Source organism: Rhodamnia argentea, chromosome 3 (genome assembly GCF_020921035.1).
Source record: "Rhodamnia argentea isolate NSW1041297 chromosome 3, ASM2092103v1, whole genome shotgun sequence".
Taxonomy (NCBI): domain Eukaryota; kingdom Viridiplantae; phylum Streptophyta; class Magnoliopsida; order Myrtales; family Myrtaceae; genus Rhodamnia; species Rhodamnia argentea.
This window is the reverse complement of record NC_063152.1, coordinates 24,274,871-24,296,228: the sequence shown is the minus strand read 5'-3', so window position 1 is coordinate 24,296,228 and position 21,358 is coordinate 24,274,871. Positions and strand designations below refer to the sequence as shown.

Sequence of the window (21,358 nt, the reverse complement as noted above, 5' to 3'; positions counted from 1 at the left end):
AATCGCCATGCGTACGTAATTAGAAAAAAGGAGAAGCTCAGGTACCAAATTGCACTCTAAACGAACGATTAGGCACTTAGGGCGTCGTTACCCACAAACAATACCATATGGTTTTTGTTTATGTAACGAATGAACTCTATAATTGTGTCTCTACACACGTTTACAATGCATATATGTTTGAACAAGATATTGCTAATAATGTACGGCATATGTCATCAAGAACATAGTGGTCGGCAAGAGTTATTTGTTGTTTTTCCTTTTTTTTTTTTTTTTTTTGGTCGGAGAATATGTTTACCAAAATGTGATCACAAGCGATGTTTGTTGCATTACAAGCATTCAAACTAGACCAAAAGATGGAGAAAATCTTGAACTATTTGTAAATATAGTTGACGACACCCTTCATGCGCTCGATTCTGTTGGTGCAAAAACACAAGATTCGTAAAAATTGTATGGGGTCCCGTCCACATTATCCCAACGGACCATGTTCTGGGGACTATCATGTGTTCAAATCGCAGCTCATGAATTTCCCAAATTCGTAGCATTTGAAAAATACTTAAACATTGTTAGGAATTTGCCAAGTCAATGCCGGCCGATCAAATCGAATGAATTGATACAGCTGCAAAAAGGTTCAGGACTGAGTTGACTAAAAAAAAAAAAAAGAATTGAATCTACATAATTACAATAAATTTAAGATTTTTTTATTATTCTTTCGTTGACCAAAACTCAACAAAAGAGGAAGAAGGAAGATCTATTAAAAGTAAAGCCCTATGTTAAATGGATACTCTACGAAGGTCTTCGTGTCGAACACTTTTTGACACTCCGACACTCTCTGACATGTGACTAACACGTAGTCAACGCTCCGGACAAACCAACAACACGCGAGTTCAGCATCTCGACTTGTCATTTCGACATGCACGGAGTCAATTTTAAGCATTTTCAATAAATTATGGATCAAAATATAAATCTATAAAAAATATATTTACTTAAGTCATATATACAACAATCCCAAAATTAATATGTCCAACCCGCCCAAAAAAATTTTAATCATGAATCCCTAATAAAAAAAGAAAAAGAAACCCACTACTAATGTTTTTATATATACATGTAGATTTGATATATAGCATGTCTCAATGTGACGAAATTTTTTATTTTTTAAGAAATCAAGTATCGGTATATCGTGTCGCGTCATATCTCGTGTCGCGTGTCGTGTCGGTGTAATATAGGTAAAACCCTTTCAAAACCCGCGCTAGATGGAAAGGGTCGGACCGGACTGGGCCGGTCAGACCGAACCGGTTCGACTGTGGCTGCGAGTCAGAGTTGCCTCTTGCCTCCCCCTTCCTCCGCCCGCGCCACTCCAGTCGAGAGCTGGACGAAGAAGAAGAAGAAGCAAAAGCCGCTCCCTTTGTCCATGGGGCACCCAAATTCAATCGATTGATTCATCTTCCGTTCTCTCTGCGAAACCCTAACACGCACATTCTCTCTCTGTCTCTCTGTATCTGAGCTGCCAAAATGTCCGCGCCTATGCTGGAAATCGAAGCCCGCGAGTAAGTTCTCCTCTTCTTCTTCTTCCCTCTGTTGGTTGTTTTGGGTGGTCGTCTGCGAGTAGACTAGATTTCCTGTAGCTTGGGTTGTTTTGATTTTAAAGGTTTGATCTTTTTGGAAGACTTGTGTCGTTCTCTGTCTTTCTCACTCTTTAACCTGCTGGTTTCAAAAAATGGTTAGTCTCTGTTTGTGCATGCTTGAGTGTCCTATCATAGGGTGAATTGTTCACTTCTAGTGACTATGACAACCGTTTCCCAGTGTGGTGAAGATTGTGCTTCAGTTCTGCAAAGAGAATTCGTTGCACCAGACGTTCCAGACCTTGCAGAGCGAGTGCCAGGTCTCCCTTAACACCGTTGACAGCATCGAGACATTCGTTGCCGATATCAACAGCGGCAGGTGGGATGCCATATTGCCTCAAGTCGCCCAGCTTAAGCTTCCCAGGAATAAATTGGAAGATTTGTATGAGCAGGTGGGTGATAATTATGATTTTGATGTTGCCTTGATGTTTGCCATCGACATGTTTTTTGGGCTGTGATGACGATTGACGACTTAGAATCGGAGGGTCTAATCTTTGCCAACATATGATCGAAGGGTGAGGAGGTAGTAGGGAGTGCTTCCTTTGGTTATGTTAGGAAAGTGATCAAGGAAGACCAAAGTGCCTGGCTTGGCTGTTGAAACCTGCCTTGCTTGAGGTCAAACTTCTGATATTTATATACTGTGAGAAAATTGAAATGGTGCTATAGTTGCGGCTATATAATGGTAGTTGAGATTTGGCGAGGATATCACGTTGGCCCATACTTGTTGGAGTGACATTTGGCATAGTTGTAGGAGCAAACGCTTCTCAAGGATTTGGGATTATGTAAAAGTAGGAGGAAAATGGTAACTGTGAATGAGGTGAGCACATCTTTTTCTTTTCGTTTTTCTTTGATGGGACAAACTGGAAAGTTGGCAATGATGAGTGATTGTTGCGCATGTGATTCTTTACTTTGCGCTTTTTCAGTTTTTCTTTTTCTAATTCAGTAAGAAAATAACTCTCATTAGTGGGGTACGATAGGGTTGCTGGCTCCTACACAAAATATATGCCAGGCAAATTATCCTTGATCAGTGTTGTAATCCCCATTGACGCTGTATGGAAATTATACCAACTTTAAGTGATGAACCAAGAATCCATCCAATGGCCCTGGATCTGTCTCTATTCCATCGACCACTCTTCTGAGTCTCTCTCTGCTGATCAGCAACTAAGTTTTTTAAGAAGTATAGTGGAGAAGCTTCTTCCCTTCCTTTTGTACATGGATGCCATCTCACAGCCTTAATTTCTTCTCCATCATCATCGTAATTGCCCAGCTTAAACCCACTACAGCAAATATCGTGCTTCATAATTTCATTGTCGAGTAACAATGCAGTTGCAAATGCTTCATTATTTTAGCTGAATTCTTTCAAATGCTGCATATATTCACCAAGACTTCTCCTTCTTTTCCGAGGTTATGCATTATCAGTGGTCAAACACTCGATTAGAAAGCTTCCCACTTACGGTCTGTTAGATAAGAAAAAGTCACTTAGGCTTCTTTTCTTTTTGGCATGTCCCTTACTTGAGGTTGTTTAGGATAACAATTCCTGTGTTTTCTTTTTTCAGATTGTATTGGAAATGATTGAACTTCGTGAGTTGGATACTGCTCGTGCAATTTTAAGGCAAACTCAGGCAATGGGTGTCATGAAGCAGGAGCAACCTGAACGATACTTGCGACTCGAGCATCTCCTTGTTAGAACGTATTTTGATCCCAACGAGGTTAGGGTCCCTGTTTAATGAAACATGATGATTGGTTAGTGCAAGGTTTTGTCAATTTGGTTTTTAGCTCTTTTGTTGCTTTTCTTATGTTAAGGTTAGGTCGTGCTGCTTTTTTCTCAGAGTTACATTCCCTTCAAATCGATGTTTTGGCATAACTTATACTACGTGATCATATTTCTTGATGAGGTCAAAGAATGAATCTTGTAAAATTGCCTAGATTATATTGACCTTCTAGAGTTGCTTTTTCATTTGAGACATGAAGAATTTTTTGGGGCTCTTTTCCGCCTTCAAATGTACCTGAGTGTTTCTTCCCACTTGGATGTACAAAATGGTATAGTGAGATTAAAAATTCAGCGAGTATACAGGAAGAAGCTCATTCTGGAAAATTGCTTACTGTTGAGAGAAAAAAAAAACTGAACTGAATGCTTGGTTAGGTCAATGGGACCCCAAGCTATGTATTTATAATAAAGCCAAAAGGCCAGAATTACAAGATTGCCCTTATTGCTGCTATTCAGAAAATAATAAAGAAAATAGACAAATATGCCCCCATCGAGCAAATACTCTCAACACTTACATTTTGATAGAATAATTTCATCATGGTCAGAAATTTGCTGGCTTGGATTTTGCACTCTTTTTTGGCCAACGGATATAGTCTGGTTACTGCAACTCATCGGATGTGCAGACTCGAGAGAGTACTTGAAAATGCTAGGTAAATCAATAGGATCTTAGTTTCTATCACTTTGGAGACCATATGAACAAATGAAAGAAAATTCCATGCCATTTCCAATCTTGTTCTCCATCTTTTATTGATAAGCCTCTGAATCACCAGACTGTGCTGAATCTGAATAAGGATCAATGTCATTATCATTGCCTGATCTTAGATTTGTGCAAAAAGCTAGATGTTGGAGATATCAACAATGTGCGGCAGGTTGTTTTACAGCAATGCATCCTTGCATGCGTATATGTGTGTGGCTACTTTTTCGGGTGCACATGTGTGCTTGTGTGTGTACACTTGCTATGTGTCGGCATGCTTGCATGCTTGTCTTAGTTTATATATTCCTTTTACAAGCTCGATTTGGATCTATGTTTACATAAAGAAATTGTTAATTGGTTAATGGTGATTCGGATGCATGTGAATATTGTTTAAATTACTACTATTATTCCTAAGGACATTTTCTCCTGTTATCTTCTTTTTCATTTATGCTTACATGTTTTATAGCATGTCTGAAGGTTGCATATTCTTTGCCAGGCTTACCAAGACTCAACGAAAGAGAAACGGCGTGCACAAATTGCCCAAGGTGTAATCCATCTCCACTTTCCTTTCTCACTAATATTATTTTGGGGTTTCTCAATGTAATCAAATGTATAGCTGTGTTGCTTTGACGAGTAAACAATGCTAAATTTATGGTTGTGCCTGCTGTTTTCTGTAAAAGAAGAAGGAATTCTTTCCTGTCTCATTTACATGGCACGGCAGACTACTGTGTATTTTAGACAGTGTGATGAACTAATTGTTAATCTCATTGACATTAGAAATATTGTAAGATAGTTTCCTAAGGTTTTTGTTGTCTTGCAGTAATGACATGAGAAAACATACTTCGAGCTTCCTCCTAAACTCCCTTCAGACATTGGACTGGGTAAAACTGGTGATTGGTGTCACTGAAAAGTGAAGTCTTATAATACCAAGGATGTAGTTTCCAGCATGGAATTTAATTGTTAATTTACAAATGCTGCTCTCTTTTATTTCTTTGGTATGGTAAAATATGAGCAACTGCCTGCTGTGCCCGCCCTGCGTTTGGTCTCTTATGGTTTTTAGCTTCAATTATAGTCCTTATTCTGGTTCTTGACTTGAAATTTCAACTCACACTTCCTATTTGGTTTTCCTTCCTTCTGCTCGTTGGCATTTCTAAGCTATTGCTGCAGAAGTTACTGTAGTGCCGCCTTCACGACTGATGGCCCTAGTGGGGCAGGCGCTCAAGTGGCAGCAGCACCAAGGTAGGGATGCAGATGCTCTCTTTCAATATTTATCATGTTTTTGTCTAGATTATCATAATTTATCCTGCTACATTACTTGGTAGTAGCTTTACTTTTGTTTGGTTTGGTTTGGTTTGCCTTCATATATTTTTCTGGTTAAAATAAAACTTAGCTGAGCAAATGTAATTTTAGAGTGAATCATATTAGACGACGTCCTTCGCTTTCCATGGCATGCATGACTTGGATGAAGTGCCGAACTATAACTGTAAATGAATGTGGAAAGTGGCATTATCTGGTGATGCTTAAGGTTAATACTTCATTTCCTTGCTTTAGATTAAAGTTTTGCTGATATTGTTTTGGAAATGTTCTGCCATTCTTTTAGGATTACTACCTCCAGGAACCCAATTTGATCTATTTCGAGGAACTGCTGCCATGAAGCAAGATGTGGATGATATGTACCCTACAACTCTTTCACACACCATAAAGGTAGGCTGTGATGTGTTTATATTCCCTTAGATTAATTGACTCTTGCTGCTCAAATCTTTTCTGCTTCATTTCTTTCACATAGAACTTTTTTCTCACCCATCGAAACTTTCTAGATTAAAATTAACTTTCTTGTGCTCAAAACTGGTCTGCGACATTTGACATGATGGAGACTGATGACTGATACAGTAGTAACCACCACTAAGTGGGGTTTGCTATGTGGATTCTTTTAGGGAATTTCCTTATGTAGTATAGCATATACTTCCTCAATATAAAAAGGGCCGAAAATCTCTCTTCAAAGTATCCGCCTGTCTTTTTTGTTGTTCTTTAGTCCCCCTTACCCTCTGTGTTGCCCATAATGCCACATGTTAATCTTTATAGACATTAAAGTCTATCTTCACATGTCCAAATCATTATAAACAGATTGGTTAATCGTATCATCAAGTAGAACCACGCCAATCTTTCCTACTGCCACCGTCATTTGACTTCCAATGCATTTATTCTGATTCTACCTCTTTTGTGTATGCACATGTGCTTGGAAGCATTCTCATTTTCGCTGTACTAATGTCATGTGCAATTGACTTTGGCCAGCATCATTCTGTGGGATTCAGTATTGCTGTTGTTAATGTTTGTCCAATAGAATTTCCCTAAGCTTAGGTGGTATTTTTTGTCATGCAAGATACCAAATGCGCTTTATTATATCCATCCTGTTTGCATGTAGTTGATTGGTTCCATGACAAATTCTCCATTCCTTTGTAAAATGGATACTGAAATTGCTTACTTTGGTATCTCCAAGTGACAATTTTTGCTAATACTTCATTTGAGTCGCTTAGTTTAGTAAACATCACAACTCAAATAGAAGCCCTTGGATTCCAAAGTTTTCCTGTATGGTTCTAGCTTCACATTAATTGTAATCCACCGGTGTGATATCCTCAGCAAGAGTATACATCAGGTAATATCCCTATTATTGGGGCATCCTTTGTTCTTCCTCCAACAGAAGTCACAACTTAATTATGAATGTCTCTCATTGTTTCTACATAAGTAATGTGAACCTCTGTGTTCTCTAAAAACCCTCTAATGAACCCAGGGTTGTATTTTTGTTCACTAGTTACGAATAACAGTACTCTGTAATGTCTTCATGTCATCCGATCAACAACTATCATCTTTATGTTACGCTTATATGATGATTTACAGTTATGGTATTATCCTATTTACAATTTGTATGCTGTTCAAGTTGATTATACTGTTAGACGTGTATATATCTTGTGATGATTGTTGTATAGGGTTGGCAATCATTCGGTGCCACTCCAATCAAATTTTGTCTCTTCCAATGATAAGAAAAATGAGTTCACCCATCATGAACATCATAGGAGCACAAAGTTTGGTTGATTGGAACTTGATGAACTCTATTTTTGACACTTCAGTTGAGACAAAGTAGTTGTTATCAAATTGCTCGAATCAATATTTCTAAAGTAACAATGTAAAGCAGGAACCTGATACAACCACCACCATGACTAGAATACGATGGGCATACTCTTTTTCCTCGATGCCCATTTTGTGAATGAATTGCTGTAGTTATGTCAAGTTAAATCTTAAAGACAAATGTAGATGAAAGCTTCAAATAGTGGAAAACAACAGTCTTTACAATGTTCGTGCAATGCAGAAGAATGGTGGCGAAGATTTCGTGAATGAAACTTACACTATTTTGTGTTCAGATGCCGGACTCTACTAATAATGTCAACATTCATTTTTCGGATAATCTGTTGATAATTTTAGTAGTCACGAAACTTTGTACATAGTGGAAAACAACAGAATGGTTACAGTGTTGATGAAATGCAGAAGAATGTTGCAGAAGATTTCTCGAATGAAACTTGCGCTTTTTTGTGATCAGATACCAGACTCTACTAACAATGTCAACATTAAATTTTTGGAAAATCTGCTGACAATTTTGTAGTAGTCATGAAATTTTGTACATAAACTTCCAATGTCATGTGCTTCATGCTGCTATACTGCAGTTTGGAACCAAAAGTCATGCAGAGTGCGCTAGGTTCTCACCAGATGGACAGTTTCTTGTTTCTTGCTCTGTCGATGGATTCATTGAGGTAAGTGAGTTAAGAAAATCTAGTTACATTTGTCGACAGAAAAAAAAGAAAAAAGAAAATATGATTCCATCTGTTGTTGTGGCTAGGTCTGGGATTACATGAGTGGGAAGCTCAAAAAGGATCTTCAGTATCAGGCTGATGTGAGTGCTTACTTTCTGTAACTTTTGTGGGAGATTCATGCTTGTTTTGTCCTGATGGTAGAAAAAAAAAATTGTGAATGGTTTTACTTCCCTTCAGAAAGGCATCGTGTGATTAGGCTCGACGATGCTTTCTTTTATCTATTTATATGCCAGGCTAAATTATCTTTTGATGCCTGATGACATCTAGCTTCTATGTATGAAATACAATGGTTTAAGTCCTTTTCCTTTTGTAAGTGCGATGTTCCTTTAGTACAGGTTATGTCTGAATGACAAGATACCACTTTCCAAACTGTGGTCAGTTAAACAATAGAGTATTCGCTAAGGTGGTAGGTCGAAGCTATGGACTTCAATTCACCGGTGCAATGAGGATGAAAATTCCCTTGTATTGTAGGATATGGTCTTTTCGAATATTCTTAACATGGAGTTCATAGGAGGCTGAAGAACAATTGGTCATGTTATCTAACTAAGAAAGTCTTAGATTTTTGTTGGAGGTAATTTCTTCTTATGCTTTGGCAGTCTCTGGCTTAACATTGCTGTGACTTTTCTTATGGCCTCTATTCAACTTTTGTGCAAGAGCCATAGTTCTTAAATTCATGCCAACAATGCACCTAAAGGTTGTTCTTAAGTTTATTTAGTTAGTGCGTAAATTTACCTATGTCTCTTGCATCAAGAAGCCGCTCCTTTTTTGTGCTTAATGTTCTTGTCCAATGCACTTTGAATGTGTGAAAGCAAAAGCTTTCAAGGGGAGAAGGAACTAAAAGCTCCTCAAAGTAGGCTCTAGCCTTTAGCCTTATGGTGTAGGGTAACAACTTCTGGAAATGAAAACATCTTTTCGTTTTTTGCAGGAGACCTTCATGATGCATGATGATCCTGTCCTTTGTGTTGACTTTAGTAGAGACTCAGAGATGCTTGCTTCTGGGTCACAAGATGGCAAGATCAAAGTGAGTTAAGTTTCAATTGCTCGTGAGAATATATTATTTCTTGCCATTATACTTATCATGCAATATTAAGAGGTGTTGTCGCTAGAACTCATTCTAATGGGTATATCACCCTAGGGGCAATTCCAAATTTCGTTTGGGAAAACAGAAAAATTTGCGTACGTGCTAAATATGTAACACTAATTTTAAATACTAAATCATGGTGGTAAATTTGTGCTCCGGTGACTTGCTGATGAGGTTACGGGTTGTAGTTTGCAAACTGTGTCAGCTATTTACAACCATCAATACTGGCTATGTCATTTATTTACTGTTCAAGCTAAATTCTTAGGTTTTGTGGTAATCTACTGCTTGGTATGGAGATAGTAAAGTTATTTCATTGGTTATTTGCAAATAGTTAAGCACCCACTTGTAAAATCTACAAACAAGTGGTAATCTAATATTAGGTTTGTGGACAGTAAAATTGTTATTTTATGGATAACTAGCAACAAATTATGTGAACACTTGTAAAATCTTTATGCAAGTGGTAATTTATTATTAGGTTTGTAGATGGCAAAATTGTTCTTCGATTAGTAACTAACAAACAGTTGTGCGCACCCACTTTTGAAGTCCAAAAAAGGGGGTAACCTACTGTTAGGTTTGTGGAGGGTAAAATCATTATTTCATTTGTAACTTGCAAATAGTTACGTGACCACTTGTCAAATCCAAAAGAAGGGGTAGTTTACTGTTAGGTTTACGGGTGGTAAAATTATTATTTTCGTGAGTGGTAAAGTTGTTAATTCATTGATAACTTACAAACAGTTCTGTGCTCACTTGTAAGATCTAAAAACAAGTGGTAATCTACTGTTGTGTTTTCGTGTGATAAGATTCTTATTTCATTGGTAACTTACAAGCAATTGCCCGGACTAATAAATTACGGTCACTTTTTATTTACCATCACATTTCAAACTCACCACCAGTGTTACAAATATCCGTTTTTGGCAAACATTGAATTAAAATTTTGCATCTTACAAAAATAAGATATTGGTAAGTCTCCCGTTGTGGTGGTGGAGGGAGGTAAACTCAGTGTGAATTTTCTTCCCTCTCCCCAGCCTTTATGAATTTCTTTGTAGTGATTGACTAGATGTGTGAAATGCTGCTTTTTTTTTTTCAAGTGACGTTCAGATTTTACGACTTTTTAGTAGTTCCATGTGCATTTCTAGATGAATCTTCTGGAGAATAGTGATTGAGAAATATATGAGGTCATACACTCTTCGCTTTTGGTACAGTGGGAAGTTAAATTTCATAATTACAGCTTGTTTCATAGTTTTTGTATATGGGTGGCTTCCCCCCGGTAGTCATTTTGTGTAAGAGTGGTACCCCCTTGGTACTTTTGCCATAGAGATTGTGTTTATGCTTTAAAAGAAGCTTCAAACAGGGAAAGGAAGAGTTACTTGTGATGAAGGTGTGAGTGCCGTTAGTTGAACAAAACTAAACAATTGAAATTATGGAAATGGCATACCTTTAAAGCATAGAACATGAGTGTGAAAGATCCAAATGCAGATGCATCTACTGTATTTTCACTTCAAGTTGATAGAGACAGCAATAGATCTCGCATGGAAGATTTCAGCAAAAAGAGTTACTTTCTTCAAATTCTGCATCTTTCTCTTCCGACTGATATAGAGACAGCATTAGGTTTTATGTGAAGGAATTGATCTGTTTTGCCATTCTCCTTTGGCGATTATGTAACTGTTATGTTATCTTAAAGAGAGGAGGCAAGAACTGGTGCTTCTTGTAACATGAAGTTTTGTGTGTTGCTATGTTGCATACGCAGGAAGTGACTGATTTGTCAAGCTTCTTATTTACTAGTTGGTGGAAAACACGTCTTAGATTTATAGAAACTTTTTGCTGTTAAAGAAATCGGCAGTATCCTAATCAGCTTGATGAGTGGCTATTGTGTCTGTATCTTACAGCCCTTCACTGGTGTCCATGATTGCATCATTGTTTGTAACGCGATAAGCTTAATACCCACCTCTTTGGTATTGTGGTTAATAGTTGCTGCTATTTCAGGTTTGGCGAATAAGAACAGGTCAATGCTTGCGTCGTCTTGAACGTGCACATTCTCAGGGTGTCACAAGTCTCCTCTTCTCCCGTGATGGCAGCCAGTTACTCAGTACCTCCTTTGATGGCACAGCCAGGTAATCACTGTTTTGTGGAGCTTCTTGTTTACAAGTTGTTCGAACATGAAACTTTGTACCTCATATTATCTGTTTGATATGCTTTTGTTATCTTATTTTGAGTATCCTGTTCATTCTTGACTATCATTGTGTTGAAGGCCTGGATTGGATGATTTTGATAAGAAATTTGGAACCACAGAGAAATCATTAATATAGAATTAGTCACCCATACTTGTGTTAGGCAGCGGAATAAAGATGTTTGCTGACTTGGGAACATGCAACCTTTCATTCAACTGCCACGATCTTTGGGAAAACTTGGATGTTTGTTGCTTTTGTCATATGATTACGAACTTCATGCAAACTCTGGTGATGCAGAATCCATGGCCTTAAATCTGGGAAGCAGCTGAAAGAGTTTCGAGGCCACTCATCTTATGTCAATGATGCAATATTTAGCAATGATGGCAATCGTGTTATTACTGCCTCAAGTGATTGTACTGTAAAGGTAGTACTATTGTTTCTCAAGATTTAAAAGGGTTCCTTTCTTAGTAAGCTGCTGATCCTATTTGAGCTTTATAGGTCTGGGATGTTAAGACTTCAGAATGTCTTCAAACATTCAAGCCTCCACCTCCTTTGAGGGTAATCATTCCTGAAATGCATGTTTTTATTTTCTTTTGCGATGTCTATTTTTTTGCCTAATATTGGTTTGCTCCTATCTGACTTTCAGGGAGGTGATGCTTCTGTTAATTCTGTTCATCTCTTCCCAAAGAATGCTGATCACATTGTTGTTTGCAATAAGACGTCTTCAATTTATATCATGACTCTTCAGGGACAGGTACTGGAATCATATTAAGATCTGTTGACTATTGCAATTATTTTGAAGTCCATATCAGCAGCCATTCACTCAGTTGCAGCACTACTATTGTTGCATGAGATTGCTCCATCATTTCATTATAATTACATCCTTTTTTCTTCTTTGGTTCCTTTTAATTTGATCTAACCTAGTGGTCGAGCATGCTAGCAAATATAAATTACTTCAGAACAAAGGTTTATCCACTTAATGAGTTGAAGACATGCATTCACTAAAGCATTGTATGATGTGATCTGAAGTTGACATGATGCCTCATGGCAGCTGTGCCCCTCTAACCATGTTTTGCTTCTTGTTTGCTGTCACTTCTGTATTTGGTGTGAAATGATATGTTAGCGTGGTATATCCTAAATTTGGCTTCCCACTGCCACACCTTAACTGGCTGAACCACCAGTTAAGCTAAAGGATATAGTAGATCTGGATGGAAGCATCAATACTTATGGGCAGAGAAGAATTGCATCTATTTTTGTTTGTTGTTTTTGTCTTTTCCTCACTATTTGTTCTGATATCACTTTCGGGTTATGATATTGGCACAGTATTTCTTGTTTGCATTGTCCTTGGCCCCTTTTTGCAAGATCTGTTAGTTGGTCATAAGTGGGAAGGCAAACAAGTTAGGCTATGTAATTTAGTTTTCTCTGTTTTCGCATCAGCAAACAAAGTTATTCTTTTGGGAAACTCCTCTACAGGTGGTGAAGAGTCTTTCATCTGGTAAAAGAGAGGGTGGAGATTTTGTGGCAGCCTGTGTATCACCAAAAGGCGAATGGATTTACTGTGTCGGTGAAGACAGGTGGAGTCTTGATTGCTGCTGCCTTTTGATTTTTCTTTTTGGTATTCTGTGTTGGAGCATCACGATTCACAATCCAGTGCACTATTGTGCATTGTTCGGCGACTCGTGCAAGCACATAAGCAAATTTCTTCAATATTGTTGAAATGAACATTAACAGTCCTTCCTTACCAAAAAAAACATTAACAGTCCTTTTTCACACTTGGTTATAGTTCATTGCTTATTTATCACCTAATTTGCTTTATTGATGACTGCTAGTCCAGCTTGTGAAGTTTTTCCTGATAGCTAATACTGGTATCAGCTCTATTTTAAGGCAGAAGGGAAGGACTACCCCATCCCATACGCTGGCCACTAGACCAATCCAAAAATTGGAATATGAAAACAAACGTAAAAGAAAGCACAAAATATGGAAGTTACAGGATACTAGTGAGTGCCGACTTTTCTTTAGGAGTGTTGTTTCCCTTGTCCAGTGAATTGCTGATACTGGACTTCTGTTTTGGAGCAGTTAAAACTGTATGCTATGAGATTTGTGGGAACTGCTGACAATTTGTAATTCTTTTTTAGTCTGAACCTATGTAAGCTAATTAGATTATAATGCTTGAAACTTGTGGGTTTGACATAGTGTCACTCTACTTGAGCCGACTAGTCAAACAGACCCATTCTATGAATCTTTCGCAGAGATATTACCGGATAACCAGCAGGTTTAGTCTTCTGATAACATTGTGAGAGGGTGTTAAAGTATCCCACATTGCTTGTCCATGGGGTTTAGTTGGCCTTATTTTCACATAATTTCCCTCCACCTATCAACTTAAGCTTCTAGTTGGTGTTCTAACAGTGTTGATATTAATATTAGGGAAAATTAGTATCTCATATTTAAAAAGAATACTGTTGACTAGTGGCCAATCATAAGATAGTCCATTGACTAGGTTGAATAAGAAATGTTCTCTTCATTATTTGATCGTGCGAAAGGTGGAGCAGTTGTATCATTTAGTTATCATCAATAATGTGAATAGATTGACTGGATTCTGGGTCATTGTTGTTATTAGATTGACTGGATTTTGGGCCGTTGTTATGGTTACTCATGGCAGGCGATCAATGAGTTTCATCCCTTTTATCGGCCATTTTTTTGTTCTAAGTCATTGTTGTGAGTTTTTATGGAACTGCACTTATAATGGACAATTTGCAGGAACTTGTACTGTTTCAGCCACCAGTCTGGTAAATTAGAGCATCTTATGAAGGTAATATCATTGTTAGCTTGCCACAAAAGAAATCATGGAATTTTGGAATCGCTCATGAACTTTTGACTGCAAAGTCATGCATTGTGGTGCTTGCTTTATGTTACAAGTTAGAAGCTGTGGCACTTGCCTCAGCTAGTCATAATTAGCATGATAGTTTCCTTTCCCATTATGGCTCTTCGAACCTTCTAAAATCTGATGCAATATTCAGACTGCATCTCTATCAGAAATTCACGATGTTTGTTTGGAGTGATACTATTTTCTGTCATCCTTCGTACTGCCAAGACCCTTGTGGCTATAAAGGAATGCATTATGCAATAGAGCTGACGTAAAATAGAAATTCCTTGAACACCCTTTCTTTCCTCCTCCTTAAATGGTGGTGGGGTAACTTACTGTTACTCTGTCTAGGCTACAGTTTCCTCTAGGCTGGTAAATTTGCGCGATAATATTACTCTCGCTCTATAGATTCAAAGATGTGCACAGGGCACAATTGGAATTTGAAATTCTGGATGAACTGCAAACTGCACCTTTTGTTTTCAGAATGTAGGGTGGACTAATTCTTCTTGCATTGCACTTCTTCATGGTGATTCACTTTCTACAAGAAAAAATAGCAAAGACGGTGTGAGACTCAGTTTTTCCTTGGTATTGGCAGGTTCATGAAAAGGATGTAATCGGGGTAACACACCATCCCCACCGTAATCTTGTTGCGACATTCAGTGAAGATAGCACGATGAAACTGTGGAAGCCTTGACATATTATTTCTCATCTTGTGGCTTTGCAATTGTTAAGACTGCTGTAGATGTAATTGTTATTTCATTTATTGACCGGTGAAAGACTAGGATTGTATTGTGTATTTAGTTAAGGAACAATTTTCTCCTTATTGACCGCCATTTTGTTAACATGCACCGCGTTTATAGTTCGATGTCGATCGGTAAACGAAGCACAGAAGTCGTTTTGCAGCAACAATTTGGTTTTACTAGGACACCGCGATGTGCCAAGTCTGTGTTGCCAGGACTAATTTCAGAGTCAGGCTGTTGGTCGCAGGCCGTTTTATATTGTAGAGCAGGCGCTGCGGTCCGGCGGTGTGAGATGGATGTTGGCACAGACCTATTTGGTTGATTAAACGATTTGGGTTGAATGCTCAGTAGTTCCCATGAATCAAGTGGCTAGAACAGCAAGCTTGCTAAGGCAAATGCCCTATAAAAGAAATCCAAAGCAGGTAAATTTGCACTTGAAAGCTCACGAAACATGTTAACATGACATAGGATGACGAGTTTCTCTTAATAGACAACTAGTGTAAAAGAATTTATTATGGTAATATCCTATATTTTTATTCAAAAATTGTTCTTGTCTAGGCTAAAAGCCCAAATCCGAGCGGGGAATGGTACCTTGGATCGTGTTGGTAGATGGTAAGGGTGGCGTGGGTTGAGGAGTTTTCTGGAATTCGAAACAGAAAGTGAAAACTTATAAAGATGGAGCTTTAATTTTGACAAAGACAAATTAGAGATGCATCATTTCGATTTTAATCAATTTCTTGGGAAAAAAGGGTTTACACAAGGTTTTCACAAAAGTAGGACTCAATTTGATTAGGAAAAAGTACAAAAAAAAAAAATCGGGAAAGTTACCAAAAAAGTCATAAACTTATTGCAATTGTATCAATTTAGTCTTAAATTTTTTTTTAGCTAATTTTTTTGGTCAATTGAGTCCTAAGCCTTTTACATTTGTGACAATTTAGTCTATTTGGCCAATAAATAGCCAAGATGGCTAATATAGACGTTGGCCGTCCTCCATGGCATGGCCAACACTAACGTGTAAAATTGCTAATAATTTTCAATTTTTTTTATTTATTTCTTTTATTTTTCTTTGTTTTTTTTTTTCTTCCCTTCCTTCTTCCTCCAACCAATCCCCAGACCTCGGTGATGGGCGAGCCAGGCTTGCCCCTACCGGTCATTGGCATGCGAGGTCCACTCCCTTGCCCTCATCTCGAGCCAATGTGTCTAGTCGAGGCGTAGTAACGCCAAAAGTGAAAGGTCGGAACAAAATGGAACATTTGAGTACGAAACAAAATACTGTTTCTTTTTAACACTTTTATCAAAGCTTTAACACCATTTATAACCAAAATGAACACTTTTGCAACCCTTTGTTCCGGACTACTCCTTCATACTTTCAAAGACGAGTTTTTATCAAAGCTTTTGAACACATTTTTTTTTAGTTACCAAACTTAGCCCAGAAAGAAGGAAGGGTAGGAAAAATGTGATCCAAAAGAACTAGAGAAAGAAGGAAGGGTAGGAAAAACAAAAGAAAGAAAAAGAAAAAACAGGAAAAAAAAAATACAAAATAAAAATAAAAAAATACATTAAAATGCTTAGTAAATAATTGTTCACTCAAGACCAGCATTTACACGTGCAATGGGTGGCGTCCATGTTAATGATTTATGACCAAAATTAGCCGAATTGACTAAATTGGTATAAATACAAAATGTTTAGAACTCAATTGGTAAACAAAAAAAAAATTTAGGACTGAATTGACATAATGACAAAATATTTAGGACTTTTTATTATTTTTTACTAAATTAGTCCAATTGAAAAGTTTATGATTGAATTGACTAAACGTTTTATAAATTTCATATTGTGTTAATTGTAGTCAATTCGGCTCTAAACTTTTCAATTGGATTAATTTAGTCAAAAATAATTTCACGTTTTGCTAATTTATCCCATCCGGATCATTTAGGTCAAAAATTATTAACGTGGATGTTGGTCGTCCTACATGTCACAGTTGGCGTTTACGTATATATTTTTATAATAATCTTTGAAAATTTTTTTTTTTTTTATTTTTAATTATTTCCATTTTTTTCTTTTTTTCTTTCTTTTTCTACGGTAGCCAACGAGGGTTGCCGGAGCTTACCACCTACTAGGACAAGGCACAGGTGAAGGTGGGTGAGGGCAACCTCACCACTTGCCTCACTTGCGATCACTTGCACCTGCACCTCGCCCATAACCGACGATGGTCGGGGGAGGCGTAAGGCCGAGTGAGGACTTTGTAGCCTTTGTCTAGTTGGCGGGCAAGCTCCAATGACCCTAGTCAGCTACAGTGGAAAAATTAAAATAATACAAGGATAAGAAAAAAAAAATAAAAATAAATTAAAAAAAATATGGAATTGAAATAATTAAAAAATTATTAAAAAGTGACTAAATTAATTAAATCGAAAGGTTTAGAATAAATTTTAGGCGACAAGGATTTTTCGTTTGAATTAACGCTACATTTCTTCAAGAAGGTTCTTGCTCTATAAGGTAAAAGCCAAAATCTGTGCAGAGCACAGACAAGTCACAACGCAAGACCCCCGAGGGACGTTTGCCGGGACTCGAATCCCAGAATAAGCAGGAGAGACAAGGAGAGAAGCGAGAGAGATGGAAGACGCCAAACGCGATCTCATCAAGCAGGTCTACTCTCTTCTTCATACGCGCGCTTAGTGTCTCTGTGTGTGGTGCATTTCCTGAAATTGTAGCTTTCCACTGATCACAAAGCCATGGTGTGGCTGATTCAGGTGAGAAACCATGAGATCGCCATCGCTGAGCTCGACAGTCTTCGGCCTTCTCGGGTACCTTCAAAGCCCTAATTTCGTAATTTCCTGCCCTCTTTCGAGTGTTCAATCGTCAAAAGCTGCGATTTTGATTCTGATCCGCGCGTAAATGGGACGGTTTTACGGGTTATCCTGCTTCTTTTTTCACTTTTCAAAGTTTGATAGTAGTAGCCTCTCCTTAGCAGAAGCCCCAATGAGTGCATATGTTTAGCTGCTGTTTCCTCAGGATAAAAAAAAAAGAAAAATTGTTCAGAGAGACTAAAGCAAGCCTCTTGCTGCAGTAGGAATGAATTCTTCGTAAAACGGATGCCGTTATGTGAAGATTATTGCAGAATAATGCGGCGATTTCTTCGATGTTTGACTGATCTGATTACATAAGTGCAAGGGCCAGAACAGATCGAAAACTGTTGTTTTGAGTGACCTTGCCCCGATAAATGAGTGTTTTCTCTCTTGACATGTATTCCAAATTTGATTTCCCTGAAAGAAATGGAGGGGGTTCATTTGTGTCTGTTTTCTTTGTCAGTCTGTTTATCAGAAAGATGGGAACATATACTTTAGAACGACAATCCAGAAGGCGAAAGCATCTGAGCAAAGTATGTGATCTGTCCTACTGTTCGGGTGAAAGACTTTTTCATTCCGCGATCATAGCTTTTATGACCGGTAGTAATAATGACTATTTGGCAGAACAAGTCGGTTCGGCCAAAGCAAAGCTGGAGAGGCTGAATGTAACATGAAGTCGGCACAAAATGGCAGATAGCTGGCTATGCTTCTTCTGCTCTTCAATCTTCAGCTACAAGGTACTCAAGCTGTTATACCCTAGAACAAAAGTTTGATAAGAAACGCCTTTTGAGCTGTAGTTTTGCGGGCTTTTGCTCTGAATCCCATTTGAATTCCTCTCAGAAGGGCTGGCTAAATGGTTAAAGAGGAGCCTCCCAGCTATTGTAGTAAGCATAGTGGATGGTACTACATGCTCTGAGTTCGACTGGTATCGGAAATGATAAATGCATTTTGATACTAGTCTTGTCAATATCGCGTTACGTTGCCATTTTCATTGTCTCGTGTGCCTGCTTGCTGTGTACATTCTGATTGCGGTATTCTGCTTTTACAAGTTGTCAAATTCGGAAAGCTAGAAACGAGCTCTCGACCCCACCTCTTCCGAGTGCTAATTTGTGCACACTCACCCAAAGGAACCAAAACCCTATTATTCAACTTTGGCTACTTATTGTCCAAAAAAAAAAAAAAAAACCTTTGGCTAGTTATTAGTTCAAGTTCAAAGCAGCATTACTGGGTCTTCTGCGGTAACTTCATGCATAGAATCTTATTTAAATTTAGTTGAATCTGTGGAATGGGTTACAAGTGATGCACACCGAGCTAATCTCTGCAACCAATGGGTCAACCTATTGAATGAGATTTTTCCTTCTTCCCCTCACTCCAGTTGCCCTACGTAGGGATATTAGGAGATAAAACAAGGCGCTTTCTGGATATGTAGCATGCTAGAGAGAAGGAACGGCAATGAGTGATGATCTGATCTCTTGTAACCAGCCATGGTATGGCTGACTAGGTTTGTTCGGAAGCTTTCTGCAGTTTTTCTTAAAACAAAACGAACCAAGTACTACCGAACTGATTCAGAATGAAATTCCAAGTGAAACCAAATCCGCGGTCTTTACTTAGCTTTTTGCGAAGCGACCTAGCTCATCTTTAAATGTTCTCCAAGACTAAAGAAAACAGAGAAAACGAAGCAGACCTAACTCCGCCCGTAACTGTCTGTGCTTCTTGCAATTTGCCAATGTCCTGCTGCTATTATTCGAATCTTTTCGCAGAGGATCAATCAAAGCAAGATAAGTATCATAATTTCAGCTTAGTATCAACATTTGTTTTGCAAGTGACGTGTTACACGACTACAATATCATGTGCTGCATTGTAGATGAAGCTATCCGATACCAACATATTGAATTACTTAAAGAGTGTTAAGCCTTCTGGATTGACTTCTGGAACAGCACAACTGCCATGGTCACAAGCGATGCATAAACTGAAATTCGGTAACTTTTGCACCCCTCTACCAATTCCAGGGACACTCTCAGCAGTTCTCTTTGTTTCACTTCAATCGTGTCGGATGTTAGCCGCTGGGACCTTACAAATTCTTCACGATCAATCTCTCCATCCAGGTCGACATCGCAGTCCTGTAAACAGGGCAAATGATATGACTTTCGAGCACAAGCACTGCTGGATGTATGCGTCGGTTAATCTGTACAAATATTCATTCCACAACCTCCTCTTCTCCTCCCGAGCCCATCATTCAAACACCAAAACCAAGGCTACAAAACCATCATATCAATGAGGATCCTTTCAAGAATTTTGAAAACTAGTACCAAATAGAGATATGAAGTGGTAATATTTCTTTAAAGGAATCCATACTCTAGAAGTCGAAGATGCTGACGAGTATGCACTGTGTAAGGAAGCTCACATTTGCATAGAGAAGAAGAAAAGAATGTAGAGGAGCAAACTTCATTACACAGCGTAATAGACTTTGGGCATACCATTCAAGATACAAGAAGAGGTACCTTCATCATATTTCGGACTTGGTCTTTCGAGGGCAGATCGAAATGTGGAATAGGCAGATGCTTATTTGTATTGCTGGAAGAGAGAAAACGTTTAATCTATTTGCTGGGTTAATAAAGTATAAAGAGTTGTTGGCGCAGAGATTCATACTTGTACACAAGCAAAATAGCAATGTATAGATCTTCAAACCAGAGGTTAGCTCTTTCAACATTGTTAGTTCCGCGATCGAAACCTTATCGTTGATTTTCCTGATTAGCTTTCGCCTCCATTCCTTCCCTGAATTATAAGCTAAAACTGTCAAATGCATCTAAAAAGTTTACTAACTACTAAGCACGACTGGAAAATAGTGGGTGAAGCACCATAAAACACACGAAATCTAGATGGACCGAAAATGCATTTTTTAAGCATACACGTGACGTGACAAGCAATGTCAAGGATGCATTCAGATCCCCTACAGCAACAAATTGCTTCTTTGGTAATAGGAAATGGTAAATTTCATTATAACTTGACCAACATCATGTACAAGATCAATAGCAGAATGTCGCGCAGCAACAGCAACCGGGGTGCTGCTTAGACAAAAACTCAGCAGTTATTTAGTTTACTATCTAGACATGAATTCTGTCGCTGTGAGATCTGAACTGCAATCTTATGAGTTGAGAAGACCAGAGTTATCGGCAGAAACTTCCAGGAAGCATGGATAGAACACTAACCTCTATGTACTGAAAAGGTTTTGAATTGAAGAGATTCATATTTCATACTGTAGATACTGAATCTATCATTTCTTGCTCTTTACCATAAAAACAAAGGAAGATTGTTGGAGTTTAGAATTTGAACTTCATAAAACCAAATATGTATCATTATAGATTTAAATAAATACAATGAATGTGTCTTTTTGAAGATAGGTAAAGAGGAGTCATTTACTTCTCTATTCTTTGATCAGTCTGTTTATTAGAAAAACCGGAACATGTACTTCGGAATGACCATCCAGAAGGCGAAAGCATCTGAGCTAAGTATGTGATCTATCCTACCGATTGGGTGAAAGACTTGATCGGAACTTAGGTGACCAATGTTAATATTGGCAGAACAACTTGATTCGGCCAAAAGCAAAGCTGGAAAGGCACGAAGGTACCATGAAATTGGCACAAGCTGCTGGAAGGTAGGCTGATCTGATGCTTTTTTCTGTTCTTCAATGTTTAACTGCGAGGTGCTCGAGATTATTG

The 21,358-nt window shown here is 38.2% G+C and overlaps 1 protein-coding gene and 1 long non-coding RNA gene across 2 annotated transcripts; both read left to right on the top strand.

Moving 5' to 3' along the window:
- The first annotated feature begins 1,328 nt into the window (after positions 1-1,328).
- Positions 1,329-14,898, top strand: LOC115757140 (suppressor of mec-8 and unc-52 protein homolog 1). The gene is made up of 16 exons (XM_030697257.2): positions 1,329-1,544; positions 1,801-2,011; positions 3,176-3,328; positions 4,578-4,626; positions 5,237-5,320; positions 5,682-5,785; positions 7,798-7,884; positions 7,971-8,024; positions 8,870-8,965; positions 11,009-11,136; positions 11,491-11,617; positions 11,692-11,751; positions 11,840-11,947; positions 12,667-12,767; positions 13,951-14,002; positions 14,652-14,898. Exons 1-16 carry the CDS (start codon positions 1,510-1,512, stop codon positions 14,748-14,750), a joined length of 1,548 nt encoding a protein of 515 aa, XP_030553117.1. The 5' UTR covers positions 1,329-1,509; the 3' UTR covers positions 14,751-14,898.
- A 2,433-nt stretch (positions 14,899-17,331) lies between these two features.
- LOC115757141 lies at positions 17,332-18,379 on the top strand. Its single transcript, XR_004017291.2, has 4 exons — positions 17,332-17,439; positions 17,544-17,597; positions 18,103-18,172; positions 18,264-18,379. It is a non-coding gene; the product is annotated as an uncharacterized LOC115757141 (long non-coding RNA).
- Positions 18,380-21,358: the final 2,979 nt, after the last annotated feature.

What these genes read in the sequence shown, in the direction of transcription:
- LOC115757140 (XM_030697257.2), top strand. Translation starts at nt 1,510, where the DNA reads ATGTCCGCGCCTATGCTGGAAATCGAAGCCCGCGA. An exon ending in CGTATTTTGATCCCAACGAG is followed by an intron (nt 3,329 to 4,577) that starts GTTAGGGTCCCT and finishes ATTCTTTGCCAG; the next exon opens with GCTTACCAAGACTCAACGAA. An exon ending in AGCCTCCACCTCCTTTGAGG is followed by an intron (nt 11,752 to 11,839) that starts GTAATCATTCCT and finishes TCTGACTTTCAG; the next exon opens with GGAGGTGATGCTTCTGTTAA.